General features: G+C 47.5%; 1 protein-coding gene across 1 annotated transcript in view; it reads left to right on the top strand.

Annotated features, from left to right (window-relative positions):
- The window catches only part of usp33 (ubiquitin specific peptidase 33), a 66240-nt gene that overhangs the window by 15192 nt on the left and 31647 nt on the right, over nt 1–19401 (top strand). Inside the window, exons 2-9 of the mRNA XM_031810434.1 lie at nt 4007–4114; nt 6560–6613; nt 6748–6810; nt 10780–10932; nt 11556–11670; nt 11778–11847; nt 16304–16417; nt 17178–17256. Of these exons, the coding sequence (XP_031666294.1) occupies nt 4031–4114; nt 6560–6613; nt 6748–6810; nt 10780–10932; nt 11556–11670; nt 11778–11847; nt 16304–16417; nt 17178–17256 (732 nt within the window). The 5' untranslated portion in view covers nt 4007–4030. The remainder of the gene's footprint in view (nt 1–4006; nt 4115–6559; nt 6614–6747; nt 6811–10779; nt 10933–11555; nt 11671–11777; nt 11848–16303; nt 16418–17177; nt 17257–19401) is intronic.

Genomic DNA, 19401 nt, shown 5'->3' with positions numbered 1-19401 from the left:
GTGTGGCCAGTATGCTAGAGCAGTGTGGTCAGTGTGTTAGAGCAGTGTGTGTTAGAGCAGTGTGGCCAGTGTGTTAGAGCAGTGTGTTAGAGCAGTGTGGTCAGTGTGTTAGAGCAGTGTGGTCAGTGTGTTAGAGCAGTGTGGTCAGTGTGTTAGAGCAGTGTGGTCAGTGTGTTAGAGCAGTGTGGTCAGTGTGTTAGAGCAGTGGTCAGTGTGTTAGAGCAGTGTGGTCAGTGTGTTAGAGCAGTGTGGTCAGTGTTAGAGCAGTGTGGTCAGTGTGTTAGAGCTGTGTTTTAGAGCAGTGTGTTAGAGCAGTCGTGGCCAGTGTGTTAGAGCTGGGTGGCCAGTGTGTTAGAGCTGGGTGGCCAGTGTGTTAGAGCTGGGTGGCCAGTGTGTTAGAGCTGTGTGTTAGAGCAGTGTGGTCAGTGTGCTAGAGCTGGGTGGCCAGTGTGTTAGAGCTGGGTGGCCAGTGTGTTAGAGCTGTGTGTTAGAGCAGTGTGGCCAGTGTGTTAGAGCTGGGGGCCAGTGTGTTAGAGCTGGGTGGCCAGTGTGTTAGAGCTGGGTGGCCAGTGTGTTAGAGCTGTGTGTTAGAGCAGTGTGGTCAGTGTGCTAGAGCAGTGTGGCCAGTGTGCTAGAGCAGTGTGGCCAGTATGCTAGAGCAGTGTGGTCAGTGTGTTAGAGCAGTGTGTTAGAGCAGTGTGGCCAGTGTGTTAGAGGCAGTGTGTTAGAGCAGTGTGGTCAGTGTGTTAGAGCAGTGTGTTAGAGCAGTGTGGTCAGTGTGTTAGAGCAGTGTGGGTCAGTGTGTTAGAGCAGTGTGGTCAGTGTGTTAGAGCAGTGTGGTCAGTGTGTTAGAGCAGTGTGGTCAGTGTGTTAGAGCAGTGTGGTCAGTGGTGTTAGAGCAGTGTGGTCAGTGTTAGAGCAGTGTGGTCAGTGTGTTAGAGCTGTGTGTTAGAGCAGTGTGTTAGAGCAGTGTGGCCAGTGTGTTAGAGCTGGGTGGCCAGTGTGTTAGAGCTGGGTGGCCAGTGTGTTAGAGCTGGGTGGCCAGTGTGTTAGAGCTGTGTGTTAGAGCAGTGTGGTCAGTGTGCTAGAGCAGTGTGGCCAGTGTGCTAGAGCAGTGTGGCCAGTATGCTAGAGCAGTGTGGTCAGTGTGTTAGAGCAGTGTGTTAGAGCAGTGTGGCCAGTGTGTTAGAGCTGGGTGGCCAGTGTGTTAGAGCTGGGTGGCCAGTGTGTTAGAGCTGGGTGGCCAGTGTGTTAGAGCTGGGTGGCCAGTGTGTTAGAGCTGGGTGGCCAGTGTGTTAGAGCTGTGTGTTAGAGCAGTGTGGCCAGTGTGCTAGAGCAGTGTGGCCAGTGTGCTAGAGCAGTGTGGCCAGTATGCTAGAGCAGTGTGGTCAGTGTGTTAGAGCAGTGTGGTCAGTGTGTTAGAGCAGTGTGTTAGAGCAGTGTGGTCAGTGTGTTAGAGCAGTGTGGTCAGTGTGTTAGAGCAGTGTGGTCAGTGTGTTAGAGCAGTGTGGTCAGTGTGTTAGAGCTGTGTGGTCAGTGTGTTAGAGCAGTGTGTTAGAGCTGTGTGGTCAGTGTGTTAGAGCTGTGTGGTCAGTGTGTTAGAGCAGTGTGTTAGAGCTGTGTGGTCAGTGTGTTAGAGCTGTGTGTTAGAGCAGTGTGGCCAGTGTGTTAGAGCAGTGTGGCCAGTGTGTTAGAGCAGTGTGTTAGAGCTGTGTGGTCAGTGTGGTTAGAGCAGTGTGGTCAGTGTGTTAGAGCAGTGTGGTCAGTGTGTTAGAGCAGTGTGGTCAGTGTGTTAGAGCTGTGTGGTCAGTATGTTAGAGCTGTGTGGTCAGTGTGTTAGAGCAGTGTGTTAGAGCAGTGTGGCCAGTGTGTTAGAGCAGTGTGTTGGAGCAGTGTGGCCAGTGTGTTGGAGCAGTGTGGCCAGTGTGTTAGAGCAGTGTGGCCAGTGTGTTAGAGCAGTGTGGCCAGTGTGTTAGAGCAGTGTGGCCAGTGTGTTAGAGCAGTGTGGCCAGTGTGTTAGAGCTGTGTGGCCAGTGTGTTAGAGCTGTGTGCTAGAGCAGTGTGGTCAGTGTGTTAGAGCTGTGTGGTCAGTGTGTTAGAGCTGTGTGGTCAGTGTGTTAGAGCAGTGTGTTAGAGCTGTGTGGTCAGTGTGTTAGAGCAGTGTGTTAGAGCTGGGTGGTCAGTGTGTTAGAGCAGTGTGGCCAGTGTGTTAGAGCAGTGTGGCCAGTGTGTTAGAGCAGTGTGGTCAGTGTGTTAGAGCAGTGTGGCCAGTGTGTTAGAGCAGTGTGGTCAGTGTGTTAGAGCAGTGTGTTAGAGCTGGGTGGTCAGTGTGTTAGAGCAGTGTGGCCAGTGTGTTAGAGCAGTGTGGCCAGTGTGTTAGAGCAGTGTGGTCAGTGTGTTAGAGCAGTGTGGCCAGTGTGTTAGAGCAGTGTGGCCAGTGTGTTAGAGCAGTGTGGCCAGTGTGTTAGAGCAGTGTGGCCAGTGTGTTAGAGCAGTGTGTTAGAGCAGTGTGGTCAGTGTGTTAGAGCAGTGTGTTAGAGCTGTGTGGTCAGTGTGTTAGAGCAGTGTGGTCAGTGTGTTAGAGCAGTGTGTTAGAGCTGTGTGGCCAGTGTGTTAGAGCTGTGTGGCTAGTGTGTTAGAGCTGTGTGGCCAGTGTGTTAGAGCTGTGTGGCCAGTGTGTTAGAGCTGTGTGGCCAGTGTGTTAGAGCTGTGTGGCCAGTGTGTTAGAGCTGGGTGGCCAGTGTGTTAGAGCTGGGTGTTAGAGCAGTGTGGTCAGTGTGTTAGAGCTGTGTGGCCAGTGTTAGAGCAGTGTGGCCAGTGTTAGAGCAGTGTGGCCAGTGTTAGAGCAGTGTGGCCAGTGTTAGAGCAGTGTGGCCAGTGTTAGAGCAGTGTGGCCAGTGTGCTAGAGCAGTGTGGCCAGTGTGCTAGAGCAGTGTGGCCAGTGTGTTAGAGCAGTGTGGCCAGTGTGTTAGAGCAGTGTGGCCAGTGTGTTAGAGCAGTGTGGCCAGTGTGTTAGAGCAGTGTGGCCAGTGTGTTAGAGCAGTGTGGCCAGTGTGTTAGAGCAGTGTGGCCAGTGTGTTAGAGCTGTGTATTAGAGCTGGGTGGTCAGTGTGTTAGAGCTGGGTGGCCAGTGTGTTAGAGTAGGTATCCCCCCCTTTCCGACTGACTAGCTGTCCCCCCCCTTTCGGACTGACTAGCTGTCCCCCCTTTCCGACTGACTAGCTGTCCCCCCCTTTCTGACTGACTAGCTGTCCCCCCTTTCCGACTGACTAGCTGTCCCCCCTTTCCGACTGACTAGCTGTCCCCCCCTTTCCGACTGACTAGCTGTCCCCCCCTTTCCGACTGACTAGCTGTCCCCCCCTTTCCGACTGACTAGCTGTCCCCCCCCTTTCCGACTGACTAGCTGCCCCCACCCCCTTTCCGACTGACTAGCTGTCCCCCCCCCCTTTCCGACTGACTTGCTGTCCCCCCCCCCTTTCCGACTGACTTGCTGTCCCCCCCCCCCTTTCCGACTGACTAGCTACCCCCCCCCTTTCCGACTGACTAGCTACCCCCCCCCTTTCCGACTGACTAGCTACCCCCCCTTTTTGACTGACTAGCTCACCCCCCCCCCCCCTTTTCGACTGACTAGGCACAGTGTCATCAATACAATGGTTTTATTTTCTTTACCAAAAATATTAAGTTTTGGTACTATTTTTTTACTACCTGTACTTTCTGAAATGTGTCTCAGGTGATTAGGACGGATTTTATAGGGCAACGTTGCTGCCCCACATGGCTAGTTATTCATTATAGGGCTGTCTCTGCGTTGTTAGCCTCCCATTCATGATGCACAGAACTTAACACACTTGAATAATACAACAGGCATGTAGAAATGTTAAACTGCTAATTTATCTTCCCAAAACAATATCCAGTACAGGAATGGTTTGGGAACCCCTGTTTTAGATCACAAAATAACATTATTTTTCTTATCCTCTCTCCCTCTACCTCTCCCCTCCCCCTCTGACAGGTAAGGTTCAGGTTCAGGTGAGTGATGCCTGTAGAGTCCAGCAGTGACTGTCCCCATCTGGAGTGTGTTGGAGAAATCACCAAGGATGAACTGATCCACAAGTCACATGTGAGTCCTGTAGTCCTGTCCCCTTCCATAGGTATCCTGTCCTGTAGTCCTGTCCCCTTCCATAGACCACCTGTCCTGTAGTCCTGTCCCCTTCCATTAGACACCTGTCCCCTTCCATAGATGTCCTGTCTCCTTCCATAGATCACCTGTCCTGTAGTCCTGTCTCCTTCCATAGTCACCTGTCCTGTAGTCCTGTCTCCTTCCATAGATCACCTGTCCTGTAGTCCTGTCTCCTTCCATAGATCACCTGTCCTGTAGTCCTGTCTCCTTCCATAGATCACCTGTCCTGTAGTCCTGTCTCCTTCCATAGACCACCTGTCCTGTATTCCTGTCACCTTCCATAGACCACCTGTCCTGTCTCCTTCCATAGACCACCTGTCCTGTAGTCCTGTCTCCTTCCATAGACCACCTGTCCTGTAGTCCTGTCTCCTTCCATAGACCACCTGTCCTGTAGTCCTGTCCCCTTCCATAGATCACCTGTCCTGTCCCCTTCCATAGATCACCTGTCCTGTCCCCTTCCATAGACCACCTGTCCTGTAGTCCTGTCCCCTTCCATAGATCACCTGTCCTGTCCCCTTCCATAGATCACCTGTCCTGTAGTCTTGTCCCCTTTCATGGTACGTTACAGCCTTAATCTAAAATGGATTACATCATTTTTTCCCCTCATCAATTGACAAAGCAAAAACAGTTTTTAATTTTTTTGTTCATATTTCCATAAGTATTCAGACTTTTTACTCAGTACTTTGTGGAAGCACCTTTGGCAGTGTTTACAGCCTCTCAAGCTCTGTCAGGTTGGATGGGGAGCGTCGGTGCACAGCTATTTTCAGGTCTCTCCAGAGATGTTCAATCGGGTTCAAGTCCGGGCTCTGGCTGGGCCACTCAAGGATATTCAGAGACTTGTCCTGAAGCCACTCCTGCGTTGTCTTGGCTGTGTGCTTAGGGTCGTTGTCCTGTTGATGGTGAACCTTCACCCCAATCTGAGGTCCTGAGTGCTCTGGAGCAGGTTTTCATCAAGGATCTCTCTGTACTTCGCTCTGTTCATCTTTCCCTCGATCCTGACTAGTCTCCCAGTCCCTGCCGCTGAAAAATATCCCCACAGCAAACTCCAAGCAGGCTGTTATGTTCCGTTTACTGAGGAGTGGCTTCCATCTGGACACTCTACCATAAAGGCCTGATTGGTGGAGCGCTGCAGAGATGGTTGTCCTTCTGGAAGGTTCTGCCATCTCCACAGAGGAACTCTGGAGCTCTGTCAGAGTGACCATTGGGTTGTTGGTCACCTTCCTGACCAAGGTCCTTCTCCCCCGATTGCTCAGTTTGGCTGGGCGGCCACCTCTAGAAAGAGTCTTGGTGGTTCCAAACTTCTTCCATTTAAGAATGATGGAGGCCACTGTGTTCTTGGGGACCTTCAATGCTTCAGAAATGTTTTGGTACCCTTCCCATGATCTGTGCCTCAACACAATCCTGTCTCGGCGCTCTACAGACAATTCCATTGACCTCATGGCTTGGTTTTTGCTCTGACATGCACCTGTCATGTGTGGGACCTTATATAGACAGGTGTGTGCCTTTCCAAATCATGTCCAATCAATTGAATTTACCACAGGTGGACTCCAAGTTGTAGAAACATCGCTAGGAGGATCAATGGAAACAGGATGCATTTTAGCTCAATTTCGTGTCTCATAGTAAAGGGTCTGAATACTGAAGTAAATGTTTGTTTTTCTATTTTTAAGAAATGTGCAAAACACGACTAAAAACCTGCTTTCACTTTGTCATGGGGTGTTGTGTGTAGATGAAGTGTTTTCATTGAATCCATTTTAGAATAAGACTCATTTAAACAAAATGTGGAAAAAGGGGAAGGGGTCTGAATACTCTCTGAATGCTCTGTAAACATAAACACATGGGGTCTGAATACTCTCTGAATGCTCTGTAAACATAAACACATGGGGTCTGAATACTCTCTGAATGCACTGTAAACATAAACACATGGGGTCTGAATACTCTCTGAATGCACTGTAAACATAAACACATGGGGTCTGAATACTCTCTGAATGCTCTGTAAACATAAACACATGGGGTCTGAATACTCTCTGAATGCACTGTAAACATAAACACATGGGGTCTGAATGCTCTGTAAATCCGCTTATGATGTTCACTCGGCTACTATCACATTTTATAGTGGTTAGCTGATAGAAACTAATTAGGCTAGCTAAATTATCTTTATCATCGAGTAGCATTAGCTAGAATATAAACTATTATTAATGGCCAAGTCCTGGATGTTTTACAGGAAATGAATGTTGTCATTGGAGAACACTGCTCTATCATGTTACTGTTCGATAGATACTGTCTCTGGTCACTGAAGCAGTCAGATTATTATACTGTCTCTCTGGTCTGGTCACTTAAACTGGTTGGCTGTTGTGGTGTGTGTGTGTGGGGGGGGGGTGTTTCTAGGGCCAGTGTCAAGACTGCAAGGTTGGAGGACCAAATCTGTGGGCGTGTCTGGAGGTGAGTGAGCAGTCCCTGGCTTTGTTTGGGACTTTTATTTTGAAAGTTGACTGCCATTTGGCCTTGTATGAATATGGACGTAACAGTTCTGTAGTAATAATCTGTTTTCTGTGTGTGTGTGTGTGTGTGTGTAGAACACCTGTGCCTATGTGGGCTGTGGAGAATCTCATGCTGACCATAGCACGGTCCACTCACAGGTGAGTCACCCCTGACCCTTCACCTCCCACACACACCGCTACAGGACTAGATCAATGTTCAGGATGGTGCAGGAGAGAGGTGTTGAAGTGAGAGATGGGAGGAGAAGGAAGTGGTAGAGAGAGTGCTGGGGAGGAGAAGGAAGTGGTAGAGAGAGTGATGGGGAGGAGAAGGAAGTGGTAGAGAGAGTGATGGGGAGGAGAAGGAAGTGGTAGAGAGAGTGATGGGAAGGAGAAGGAAGTGGTAGAGAGAGTGATGGGGAGGAGAAGGAAGTGGTAGAGAGAGTGATGGGGAGGAGAAGGAAGTGGTAGAGAGAGTGATGGGGAGGAGAAGGAAGTGGTAGAGAGAGTGATGGGGAGGAAGTGGTAGAGAGAGTGATGGGGAGGAGGTGGGGACAGAAGAAAGGGATGTGAGATGTTAAACAAGATGAGTGTCCCTGTTTGTTGCCATTTAAAAGGAATATGATTAATACCTGGCATTAGATTATCATCCACCACCCCTTCTCTACCCACTTTCCTTTCTCCATCTATCAATATACACACACACACACACACACACACACACGTACAGTTGAAGTCGGAAGATTACATACTTAGGTTGGAGTCAATAAAACTTGTTTTTCAACCACTCCACACATTACTTGTTAACAAACTATAGTTTTGGCCAGTCGGTTAGGACATCTACTTTGTGCATGACACAAGTCATTTTTCCAACAACTGTTTACAGACAGATTATTTCACTTATAATTCACTGTATCACAATTCCAGTGGGTCAGATGTTTACATACACTAAGTTGACTGCGCCTTTAAACAGCTTGGAAAATTCCAGAAAAGGATGTCATGGCATTAGAAGCTTCTGATAGGCTAATTGACATAATTTTAGTCAATTGGAGGTGTACCTGTGGATGTATTTCAAGGCCTACCTTCATACTCAGTGCCTCTTTGTTTAACATCATGGGAAAATCAAAAGAAATCAGCCAAGACCACAAGTCTGATTCATCCTTGGGAGCAATTTCCAAATGCCTGAAGGTACCATGTTCATCTGTACAAACAATAGTACGCAAGTATAAACACCATGGGACCACACAGCCGTCATACCGCTCAGTAAGGAGACACGTTTGTACTTTGGTGCGAAAAGAGGAAGTCAATACCAAAACAACAGCAAAGGACCTTGTGAAGATGCTGGAGGAAACAGGTACAAAAGTATCTATATCCACAGTAAAACAAGTCCTATATCGACATAACCTGAAAGGCCGCTCAGCAAGGAAGAAGCCACTGCTCCAAAACTGCCATAAAAAGCCAGAATACGGTTTGCAACTGCACATGGGGACAAAGATCGTACTTTTTGGAGAAATGTCCTCTGGTCTGATAAAACAAAAATAGAACTGTTTGGCCATAATGACCATCGTTATGTTTGGAGGAAAAAGGGGGAGGCTTGCAAGCTGAAGAACAACATCCCAACCGTGAAGCACGGGGGTGGCAGCATTATGTTGTGGGGGTGATTTGCTGCAGGAGGGACTGGTGCACTTCACAAAATAGATGGCATCATGAGGGAGGAAAATTGTGGATATATTGAAGCAACATCAGTCAGGAAGTTAAAGCTTTGTCACAAATGGGTCTTCCAAATGGACAATGACTCCAAGCATACTTCCAAAGTTGTGTCAAAATGGTGTAAGGACAACAAAGTCAAGGTATGGGAGTGGCCATCACAAAGCCCTGATTTCAATCCTTTATACAATTTTGTGGGCGGAACTGAGAATGCGTGTGCGAGCACCTGGTAGTGTGGTGGATGGGACTACCAGCTCTCTGTAACCTAGAGGGAAATCAGTGGATCCATCTCCTCTATACCAGGTTTCTTGTAGGATGACAATGTATTTCTAATTTCTTTGATGAAGTCCAGATACCTGCTCTTTAGGCCAAAGGCAGATGACCTCAGGCCTGGGATATTCCAGGATGCGATAGTGAAGGCTTTGTGTTCCATAAAGTGTTCAATGTTGTGTGGTTTGACCTCAGACCAGTAAGTGTGAGCAGAGCTTGCTGAGCATCTGGTACATGCAATTTTCTTGGGCTAGGATAAGAGGATAAGAGTGGGGGGTTGGGCCTGTTTTCCTGCTCAAGGCCTGTGAGTGAGGTAGATAATTAACATAAGTGAAATGATCAAAATGAACAGGAAACACTCACAGAAGTTCTAAAATAATAGACATTGCAAATGTCGTGTGTACATACATACATACATACACACACACATACATACATACACACACACACACACATACATACATACACACACACACATACATACATACACACACACACACACACACACACACACACACACACATACATACATACATACATACATACATACATACATACATACATACATACATACATACATACATACATACATACATACATACATACATACATACATACATACATACATACATACATACATACATACATACATACATACATACATACATACATACATACATACATACATACATACATACATACATACATACATACATACATACATACATACATACATACATACATACATACATACATACATACATACATACATACATACATACATACATACATACATACATACATACATACATACATACATACATAGTGTTGTAACAATGTGCAAATAATGAAGTACAAAGGGGAAAGTAAATAAACAAATGTCTCTGTCTGTGTCTCTCTCTGTCTGTGTCTCTCTCTCTCTGTCTGTGTCTCTCTCTCTCTGTCTGTGTCTCTCTCTCTCTGTCTGTGTCTCTCTCTCTCTGTCTGTGTGTCTCTCTCTCTCTGTCTGTGTGTCTCTCTCTCTCTGTCTGTGTGTCTCTCTCTCTCTGTCTGTGTGTCTCTCTCTCTCTGTCTGTGTGTCTCTCTCTCTGTCTGTGTGTCTCTCTGTCTGTGTGTCTCTCTCTCTGTCTGTGTGTCTCTCTCTCTGTCTGTGTGTCTCTCTCTCTCTCTCTCTCTCTCTCTCTGTCTGTGTCTCTCTCTCTCTCTCTCTCTCTCTCTCTGTCTGTGTCTCTCTCTCTCTCTCTCTCTCTCTCTGTCTGTGTCTCTCTCTCTCTCTCTCTCTCTCTCTCTGTCTGTGTGTCTCTCTCTCTCTGTCTGTGTGTCTCTCTCTCTGTCTGTGTGTCTCTCTCTCTGTCTGTGTGTCTCTCTCTCTGTCTGTGTGTCTCTCTCTCTGTCTGTGTGTCTCTCTCTCTCTCTCTCTCTCTCTCTCTGTCTGTGTCTCTCTCTCTCTCTCTCTCTCTCTCTCTCTGTCTGTGTGTCTCTCTCTCTCTCTCTCTTCTCTCTCTCTCTCTCTGTCTGTGTGTCTCTCTCTCTCTCTCTCTCTGTGTGTCTCTCTCTCTCTCTCTCTCTCTCTCTGTCTGTGTGTCTCTCTCTCTCTGTCTGTGTCTCTGTCTCTCTCTCTCTGTCTGTGTGTCTCTCTCTCTCTCTCTCTCTCTCTCTCTCTCTCTCTGTCTGTGTCTCTCTCTGTCTCTGCCTATCTCACTCATATCAAAGACCAGTCATGTGTTAGTCCTTTCTGTCTTTTTTTAAGGACATGTGGTACACTGTGAACCCCATGGATGCACCCTGTCCCATGTGCACGACCATCTAGCTAACACTTAGCTGTCCTGGATCATTCATTATTAACACATGTTCCTGTGGGAGCTGGGCTTGATGCACTACTAAAGCTCTGCTAAACAGTAGAGCAGGAGAGGATCAGACTGGGTGGTTTCATCGCTGTCGCCCGGCTCTGCTGTCAACACTGAACACTAATGCAGACACATGAATAATGAAACAAATGACTGACTCGTCTACAGCTGTCTGTCCGGACAGCTCTGAGTTAATAATAACAATAATAAGTTATATTTGTTTATAACAGAGAAATATAACCTGTATTACACCTCCTATAAACCTTTATAACCCCTTCGTAAAATGTTTATAACCCCTCTATAACAGGAGACGCGGCACAACCTGACAGTGAACCTGACCACTCTGAGGGTGTGGTGTTATGCCTGTGGGAAAGAGGTGTTTGTGGAGCGTAAACTGGGCCCTCACTGCCCTGTCCCCAGCACCAAGACCCTCGCTTCACCTCAGACCAACAACACACAGGTAATGTTACCATCTGGGATAAATATTGATTGATTCCTGAATCTCAAACCACAAATTCTGTTGTTAATTCCTCATGTTACTTTTAATGTTGTCTAGATGAGGATGGTTCTGATAGGGGTCTAGGTGAGGATGGTTCTGATAGGGTTCTAGGTGAGGATGGTTCTGATAGGGTTCTAGGTGAGGATGGTTCTGATAGGGTTCTAGGTGAGGATGGTTCTGATAGGGTTCTAGGTGAGGATGGTTCTGATAGGGTTCTAGGTGAGGATGGTTCTGATAGGGTTCTAGGTGAGGATGGTTCTGATAGGGTTCTAGGTGAGGATGGTTCTGATAGGGTTCTAGGTGAGGATGGTTCTGATAGGGTTCTAGGTGAGGATGGTTCTGATAGGGTTCTAGGTGAGGATGGTTCTGATAGGGTTCTAGGTGAGGATGGTTCTGATAGGGTTCTAGGTGAGGATGGTTCTGATAGGGTTCTAGGTGAGGATGGTTCTGATAGGGTTCTAGGTGAGGATGGTTCTGATAGGGTTCTAGGTGAGGATGGTTCTAGGTGAGGATGGTTCTAGATGAGGATGGTTCTAGATGCGGATGCTTCTAGACGAGGATGGTTCTTATGTGGTTGTCTTCAGTTCCAAGAGTGTAGCAGGGCGCAGGGCAGTCCCACTTCTCTGAGACTGCCCCCTACTAATGGCTGTGAAGACCTGGGCATGGAGACGGAGGAGGAGGATGAGCTACGAGCCAGAGGTACGTGTCATCTGACTGGACCAAACTTCAATGCTCAAGCTGGCATCAGTCATGCTCTCTCTGCTGTTCTCTAGCGAGATCCAACTCTTTGTGTCCATCTCCTGTAGGTCTGACGGGCCTGAAGAACATCGGGAACACCTGCTATATGAATGCAGCCCTGCAGGCCCTCTCCAACTGGTGAGACCTATAGACATTAAACCAGTAGATAGTGATAGTGCTGATGTCATCCAAGTGTTCCTATGGAAAACTCCCGATGGTGCATGAAGCCAGAACTATTTTTAATTTGAAGCATGCCATATTGCTGAATGGCACCAAAAAATTGCTAAGGATCATGGTCAATGTAGTCGTTTTCATCCTGCCTTAGAGAGTCAACCCAACCACATAGTTTTTTCTAAACCTAGAGGTGCCAAACAGACCGAACGGACTATGCCGAGGTTTGTGAAGTCAATGAGACGTTGATTTTCTCCAAGTATAAAGGCACATCCTAGATTCAAGCCAATGTCTTAGGTAGTGTAACATTATTACTCCAACCTCGTGAATGTGACCGACACGTTTTCATTTTAGTCAAAAACTGCGTTATATCGAAGGAGTGCGTTTCATTTGATTGCCTGCACATGTGCAGTTGGACGCGACACAACCGTTTGACCTGATGTGTTTCTACCAAAGTCGCCATGACATCGTGTGACGGGGGATTTCTATTGGAGAAGCAGTGTCTGCCTACCGGAAGCCTTTCGAGAGCCCACTCATCATAGCTCGGTTAGGCGAGATTGGATTACCTCATGAGGAAAAACAGTGGACTGTATATTAATGAATTATACAATAGTCTAAGAAACACAATCAAGATGATAATTTATGCAACTGCATCATTTTGTCATAATAATAAATAAACAACAGACCGTTTGGAATTCAACTTTTGTTGATTTTATAATTTCATACTAAATTGATATTTTAGTGTTATCCTGGTTCTCCATGCCATCCTCGGTCGCCCTCTGTTTCCCCCCCCCTCGGTCGCCCTCTGTTTTCCCCCCCCCCTCGGTCGCCCTCTGTTTCCCCCCCCCGGTCGCCCTCTGTTCCTCCCCTCGGTCGCCCTCTGGTTTACCCCCCCTCGGTCGCCCTCTGGTTTACCCCCCCCTCGGTCGCCCTCTGGTTTACCCCCCCCTCGGTCGCCCTCTGGTTTACCCCCCCTCGGTCGCCCTCTGGTTTACCCCCCCCTCGGTCGCCCTCTGGTTTACCCCCCCTCGGTCGCCCTCTGGTTTACCCCCCCCCTCCCTCAGTCGCCCTCTGTTTACCCCCCCTCCCTCGGTCGCCCTCTGGTTTACCCCCCCTCGGTCGCCCTCTGGTTTACCCCCCCTCGGTCGCCCTCTGGTTTACCCCCCCCTCCCTCGGTCGCCCTCTGGTTTACCCCCCCTCCCTCGGTCGCCCTCTGGTTTACCCCCCTCCCTCGGTCGCCCTCTGGTTTACCCCCCCTCCCTCGGTCGCCCTCTGTTTTACCCCCCCTCGGTCGCCCTCTGGTTTACCCCCCCTCCCTCGGTCGCCCTCTGTTTACCCCCCCTCGGTCGCCCTCTGTTTACCCCCCCCTCGGTTGCCCTCTGTTTACCCCCCCTCGGTCGCCCTCTGTTTACCCCCCCCTCGGTCGCCCTCTGTTTATCCCCCCCCTCTGGTTCCTCCCAGAGGGAAGTGGGAAGTGACCAAGAACCTGATGGTCACTCTGAGAGAGCTCCAGAGATCCTCTGTGGAGATGGTTGTCCTTCTGGAAGGTTCTCCCATCTCTGCAGCACTCCACCAATCAGGCCTTTATGGTAGAGTGGCCAGAAGGAAGCCACTCTTCAGTAAAAGCCACATGACAGCCCGCTTGGAGTTTGCCAAAAGGCACCTAAATTACTCTCAGACCACAAGAAACAAGATTCTCTGGTCTGATGAAACCAAGATTGAACTCTTTGGCCTGAATGCTAAGCGTCACATCTGGGGAGAACCTTGTCCCAATCCCTACGGTGAAGCATGGTGGTGGCAGCATCATGCTGTGGGGATGTTTTTCAGAGGCAGGGAGACTAGTCAGGATCGAGGGAAAGATGAACGGAGCAAAGTACAGAGAGATACTTGATGACAACCTGCTCCAGAGCCCTCAGGACCTCAGACTGGGGCAAAGGTTCACCTTCCAACAGGACAATGATCCTAAAAATAAAAAAAACAGCCAAGACAACGCAAAGATTGAGAGGTTCTGCAGGTGTCCCCAAATACAGGTTTGCCAATTTTGTGGTGTCATACCCAAGAAGACTCAATGCTGTAATCGCTGCCGAAGGTGCTTCAACAAAGTTCTGGGTACAGGGTCTGAATACTTATTTAAATGTTTCAGTTTTATTTATTTTTAAACCTGTTTGCTTTGTCATTATGGGGTATTGTGATGTCATTATGGGGTATTGTGATGTCATTATGGGGTATTGTGGTGTCATTATGGGGTATTGTGATGTCATTATGGGGTATTGTGATGTCATTATGGGGTATTGTGTGTAGATTGATGAGGGGGGGAAAATAATTGAATACGTCTTTATTATACGCACATACGCACATACATACATACACACACACATACACACATACACACACACATACACACGTACATACACACATACGCACATACACATACACATACACACATACGCACATACACACACACACATACACACATACACACACACATACACACACACATACACACATACACACACACATACACACATACACACACACATACATACATACACACACATACACACATACATACATACACACACACATACACACATACATACACACAAACATGCATACACGCGTACATGCGTATATACGTACATACACACAAACATACATACACACAAACATGCATACATGCGTACATGCGTATATACGTACATACACACAAACATACATACACACAAACATACATACATATATACAGTTGAAGTCGGAAGATTACATACTTAGGTTGGAGTCATTTAAACTTTTTTCAACCACTCCACACATTTCTTGTTAACAAACTATAGTTTTGGCAAGTCGGTTAGGACATCTACTTCGTGCATGACACTACATTTTTCCAACAATTGTTTACAGACAGATTATTTCACTTATAATTCACTGTATCACAATTTCAATGGGTCAGAAGTTTACATACATTAAGTTGACTGTGCCTTTAAACAGCTTGGAAAATTCCAGAAAATGATTTCATGGCTTTAAAAGCTTCTGATAGGATAATTTGAGTCAATTGGATGTGTACCTGTGAATGTATTTCAAGGCCTACCTTCAAACTCAGTGCCTCTTTGCTTGACATCATGGGAAAATCAAAAGAAATCAGCCAAGACCCCAGAAAAAAATTGGAGACCTCCACAAGACCTCCACCCTGTCTCCCCTGTGCAGTGCGTTGTTCTGTGTATTAAGATGTATGACTTTTCTCCCAGACTTCCTCTAACCCAGTTCTGCTCTCTCTCTCTCTCTCCAGTCCTCCTCTAACCCAGTTCTGCTCTCTCTCTCTCTCTCCCAGTGCTCCTCTAACCCAGTTCTGCTCTCTCTCTCCAGTCCTCCTCTAACCCAGTTCTGCTCTCTCTCTCTCCAGTCCTCCTCTAACCCAGTTCTGCTCTCTCTCTCTCTCTCTCCCAGTCCTCCTCTAACCCAGTTCTGCTCTCTCTCTCCAGTCCTCCTCTAACCCAGTTCTGCTCTCTCTCTCCAGTCCTCCTCTAACCCAGTTCTGCTCTCTCTCTCCAGTCCTCCTCTAACCCAGTTCTGCTCTCTCTCTCCAGTCCTCCTCTAACCCAGTTCTGCTCTCTCTCTCCAGTCCTCCTCTAACCCAGTTCTGCTCTCTCTCTCCAGTCCTCCTCTAACCCAGTTCTGCTCTCTCTCTCCAGTCCTCCTCTAACCCAGTTCTGCTCTCTCTCTCCAGTCCTCCTCTAACCCAGTTCTGCTCTCTCTCTCCAGTCCTCCTCTAACCCAGTTCTGCTCTCTCTCTCCAGTCCTCCTCTAACCCAGTTCTGCTCTCTCTCTCCAGTCCTCCTCTAACCCAGTTCTGCTCTCTCTCTCCAGTCCTCCTCTAACCCAGTTCTGCTCTCTCTCTCCAGTCCTCCTCTAACCCAGTTCTGCTCTCTCTCTCCAGTCCTCCTCTAACCCAGTTCTGCTCTCTCTCTCCAGTCCTCCTCTAACCCAGTTCTGCTCTCTCTCTCCAGTCCTCCTCTAACCCAGTTCTGCTCTCTCTCTCCAGTCCTCCTCTAACCCAGTTCTGCTCTCTCTCTCCAGTCCTCCTCTAACCCAGTTCTGCTCTCTCTCTCCAGTCCTCCTCTAACCCAGTTCTGCTCTCTCTCTCCAGTCCTCCTCTAACCCAGTTCTGCTCTCTCTCTCCAGTCCTCCTCTAACCCAGTTCTGCTCTCTCTCTCCAGTCCTCCTCTAACCCAGTTCTGCTCTCTCTCTCCAGTCCTCCTCTAACCCAGTTCTGCTCTCTCTCTCCAGTCCTCCTCTAACCCAGTTCTGCTCTCTCTCTCCAGTCCTCCTCTAACCCAGTTCTGCTCTCTCTCTCCAGTCCTCCTCTAACCCAGTTCTGCTCTCTCTCTCCAGTCCTCCTCTAACCCAGTTCTGCTCTCTCTCTTTCCAGTCCTCCTCTAACCCAGTTCTTTGTGGAGTGTGGAGGTCTGGTGAGGACAGACAAGAAGCCTGCTCTGAGTAAGAGCTACCAGAAACTGGTGTCAGACCTCTGGCACAAGAACAGGTACACATCTGTCCTCTGAGTCGTTTTCACCTGGGTGTTGTCCATTCAGACCGTTCAGAAGAGCATGTTTGGGTTATTTTGACAGATTCTGCAGGCCTCATCAATGAGCGGTTAGCCTATAGTGGTCTCTGTAGGCCTCATCAATGAGCGGGTTGCCTATAGTGGTCTCTGCAGGCCTCATCAATGAGCGGGTTGCCTATAGTGGTCTCTGTAGGCCTCATCAATGAGCGGGTTGCCTATAGTGGTCTCTGCAGGCCTCATCAATGAGCGGGTTGCCTATAGTGGTCTCTGCAGGCCTCATCAATGAGCGGGTTGCCTATAGTGGTCTCTGTAGGCCTCATCAATGAGCGGTTAGCCTATAGTGGTCTCTGTAGGCCGTCCTAACCCTGTTCTGTGGTGTGTTGTAGGCCGTCTTAACCCTGTTCTGTGGTGTGTTGTAGGCCGTCCTAACCCTGTTCTGGTCTCTGTAGGCCGTCTTAACCCTGTTCTGTGGCGTGTTGTAGGCCGTCTTAACCCTGTTCTGGTCTCTGTAGGCCGTCTTAACCCTGTTCTGGTCTCTGTAGGCCGTCCTAACCCTGTTCTGTGGTGTGGTGTGTTGTAGGCCGTCCTAACCCTGTGGTGTGGTGTGTTGTAGGCCGTCCTAACCCTGTTCTGTGGTGTGTTGTAGGCCGTCCTAACCTTGTTCTGTGGTGTGTTGTAGGCCGTCCTAACCTTGTTCTGTGGTGTTGTAGGCTGTCCTAATCTTGTTCTGTCTCTTTAGGCCATCCTATGTGATCCCTACCAATCTGTTCCAGGGGATCAAGGCTGTTAACCCCATGTTCAGAGGATACTCCCAACAGGTAGGTGTGTTCTCTAGGGCTGTTCATACTTCCAACGGGCAGGTGTCTTCTCTAGGGCTGTTCGTACTCCCAACGGGCAGGTGTCTTCTCTAGCGCTGTTAAAGTAAACTGCTGTTGAAGAATAGGTCCTTTCATGTCTCTTTCCTCAAGCCACAATTTTTTTTTATAAGCACGTTCCTCAGGGAATATTCAATTGTTACGCTGCACTGTTCTTCTCTGCACTACAAGGCAAGCTGGAAATTAGCGATACCGATGAAGGAACTCTGATTCCACACCGCCCTTTCCCACTCGGACAAAAGGAACACCTACTTAAGAATGCTTTTCATTGGTTACAGCTTCACCGTTATCCCCTCCCAAGTATATCACTAAGCTAAGGACCCTGGGACTGAACACCACCTTCACAACTGGATCCTGGACTTCCTGAAGAGCCGCCCCCGTGTGGTGACGGTAGGCAACAACTACTACACCACGCTGACCCTCAACACTGGGGGCCCCTCAAAGGTGTGTGCTTCGTCCCCTCCTATACTCCCTGTTCACTGACAACGGCGTGGCTGCGCACGGCTCCAGCACCATTATTAAGTTTGTTGACGACACAACAGGGGTTGGCCTGATCACCGACAACGATGAGACAGCCTATAGGGAGGAGGTCAGAGACCTGGCAGTGTGGTGCCAGGACAATGACCTCTCCCTCAACGTCAGCAAGACAATGGAGCCGATTGTGGACTACAGGAAACAGAGGGCAGAACACGACCCCATTCATATCGAAGGGGCTATAGTGGATTGGGTTGAGAGCTTCAATTCCTTGGTGTCCACATCACTAAGGACCAATCATGGTCCAAACACACCAACAGTTGTGAAGAGGGCATGACAACACCTCTTTCCCTCAGACAGCTGAAAAGATTTGGCATGGGATCTCAGATTCTTTATAAGTTCTACAGCTGCACCATCGAGAGCATCTTGACTGGCTGCATCACCACCTGGTATGGCAACTGCTTGGCCTGCGACCGCAAGGTGCTACAGAGGGTAGTGCGTATGGCACAGTTCATCACTGGGGCAGAACTCTCTGCCATCCAGGACCTCTATACCAGGCGGTGTCAGAGGAAGGCCCTAAAAATTTTCATTTGAGAGAAATAATATTTTTGTGCATATGGAACATTTCTGGGATCTTTTATTTCAGCTCATGAAACATGGGACCAACACTTTACATGTTGCATATGTTTACATTCGGACTCTGAGGTTCTTGTGCTGTCTGATGGATCAGCTCCATGAGGAATATAACCATATATGTCTAAGATACAGTGCCTTCAGAAAATATTTGTGTTGCTTTAATATCTGTTTCCATTAGGACGAGAACAATATAATTATACTATAAACCTATAATGTTTCCATCCGGACTAGATCCATATAACTTTACTGTAAACCTGTGTTTCCATTAGGACGAGAACAATATAATTATACTATAAACCTATAATGTTTCCATCCGGACTAGATCCATATAACTTTACTGTAAACCTGTGTTTCCATTAGGACGAGAACAATATAATTATACTATAAACCTATAATGTTTCCATCCGGACTAGATCCATATAACTTTACTGTAAACCTGTGTTTCCATTAGGACTAGAACAATATAACTATACTATAAACCTATAATGTTTCCATCCGGACTAGATCCATATAACTTTACTGTAAACCTGTGTTTCCATTAGGACGAGAACAATATAATTATACTATAAACCTATAATGTTTCCATCCGGACTAGATCCATATAACTTTACTGTAAACCTGTGTTTCCATTAGGACGAGAACAATATAATTATACTATAAACCTATAATGTTTCCATCCGGACTAGATCCATATAACTTTACTGTAAACCTGTGTTTCCATTAGGACTAGAACAATATAATTATACTATAAACCTATAATGTTTCCATCCGGACTAGATCCATATAACTTTACTGTAAACCTGTGTTTCCATTAGGACTAGAACAATATAATTATACTATAAACCTATAATGTTTCCATCCGGACTAGATCCATATAACTTTACTGTAAACCTGTGTTTCCATTAGGACTAGAACAATATAATTATACTATAAACCTATAATGTTTCCATCCGGACTAGATCCATATAACTTTACTGT

This window comes from Oncorhynchus kisutch, linkage group LG30 (assembly GCF_002021735.2).
Source record: "Oncorhynchus kisutch isolate 150728-3 linkage group LG30, Okis_V2, whole genome shotgun sequence".
Taxonomy (NCBI): domain Eukaryota; kingdom Metazoa; phylum Chordata; class Actinopteri; order Salmoniformes; family Salmonidae; genus Oncorhynchus; species Oncorhynchus kisutch.
Note: the sequence above shows the minus strand (reverse complement) of the source record. Positions and strands in the feature narration are given on the sequence as shown.